Here is a 1,194-nt window from a genome sequence, read left to right on the forward strand (position 1 = left end):
ACGGCGGCGGCGGTGGCAGCGCGAGCGGCGGCTGCCGCCCGCCCAGCTGCTTGGGCTCGCGGTCACTGGCGCCGTCGCGCTGCTGCCCCACGCCCGGCGCCGGGGCCGCGCTGCCGCTGCCGCAGCTCAGCAGTAGCCCGAGCGGCGAGGGCTCTGCCTCGCCCCCGTTGCAGAACTTGGTCTTCATGCCGGGCAGGCGGCCGAGGAGGCGCGGTCGGCCGCAGCGCGTGAAGGCGAGGCTCAGGGTCCGGCCGGACGCCCCCCTCACGGAGGCCGGGCGCCGAGGCCGCTCGCCCCCTCGCTGACGGGCAGGCCCGGGGCGCGGGCGGCTGGGGGCGCGGCGGACGGGTGCGGAGCGGCGGCGGCGGAGTGGAGGTAGCGAGCGGCGGGCGGCGGCGGCGGCGGCAACACTCGGCTGATCCCGCTCGCCGTGGCGCTCGCTCCTATACCGCCGCCGCACGAGGAGCGCCGGCCGCGTCACAGCCCGCCCTCGAGCTCGCCGCTGATTGGCCGCCGCCCGCGGGTCCCGGCGCATCACAACCGCCTCAGCCCTCTCCACGCCGCCTTCTCATTGGCTACGGGGGCACACCGGCCCCGCCCCGCCTCCCTGCCAGTCCCGGGTGCTGCGAGCGAGGGAGGCGGGCCCTCTAAGGGGTGGCGCCTCAAGGGGGCGGAGCGTCGAGCGGGCTCCTGGGGTCGCAAGGATGGAGCAAGCTAGTAAACCCGCTGGGGGCTCCCCGAGAGCGGTCGGAGGCCGGGCAGCCCTTGAACTTCGGGAGAGCCAGACCTCGGCTTTGGGGGCTGAAACTTTGCTTGGACCCCCCTCGAAACCTGCAGGACAGCAGAGGCTGGGGCCTGGCAGGGGGCGGGCAGGCAGGAAGCGGGTGCCCGGAGGCCGGCTTCTCTTTCCCTACGACCTTGGAGCGAGGCACCTCCTTCTGCAGCTCCGTACGTGTGTTTTTAGAACGTTTCCCGGCGCCGGCTCCGCTCTCCGCGAGGCGTGGCCACGCCCCGTCCAAGCTGGAGCGTGAGAAATTATTGTCCCCGGGTCAGAAGCCGAGGCCCGAAAGGGGGAAGACAGGTTCAAGGCCGCGCCGCCGGCCCAACCCTCTGCAGCCTCAGTTTCCCTGTCCGTGGTGCTGAGGATGCCTGGGCCTACGGGCGCGGGGCGGGCGGGGCGGCGTCCCCGCGACC

At 74.5% G+C, this 1,194-nt stretch overlaps 1 protein-coding gene across 1 annotated transcript in view; it reads right to left on the reverse strand.

The window, feature by feature from the left end:
* CHKA (choline kinase alpha) overlaps positions 1-308 on the reverse strand; it is a 56,243-nt gene extending 55,935 nt beyond the window's left edge. The window contains exon 1 of the mRNA XM_040255211.1: positions 23-308. Coding sequence (XP_040111145.1) covers positions 23-187 — 165 coding nt within the window. The 5' untranslated portion in view covers positions 188-308. The remainder of the gene's footprint in view (positions 1-22) is intronic.
* Positions 309-1,194: the final 886 nt, after the last annotated feature.

This window comes from Oryx dammah, unplaced genomic scaffold, assembly GCF_014754425.2.
Source record: "Oryx dammah isolate SB20612 unplaced genomic scaffold, SCBI_Odam_1.1 HiC_scaffold_15, whole genome shotgun sequence".
NCBI lineage: Eukaryota > Metazoa > Chordata > Mammalia > Artiodactyla > Bovidae > Oryx > Oryx dammah.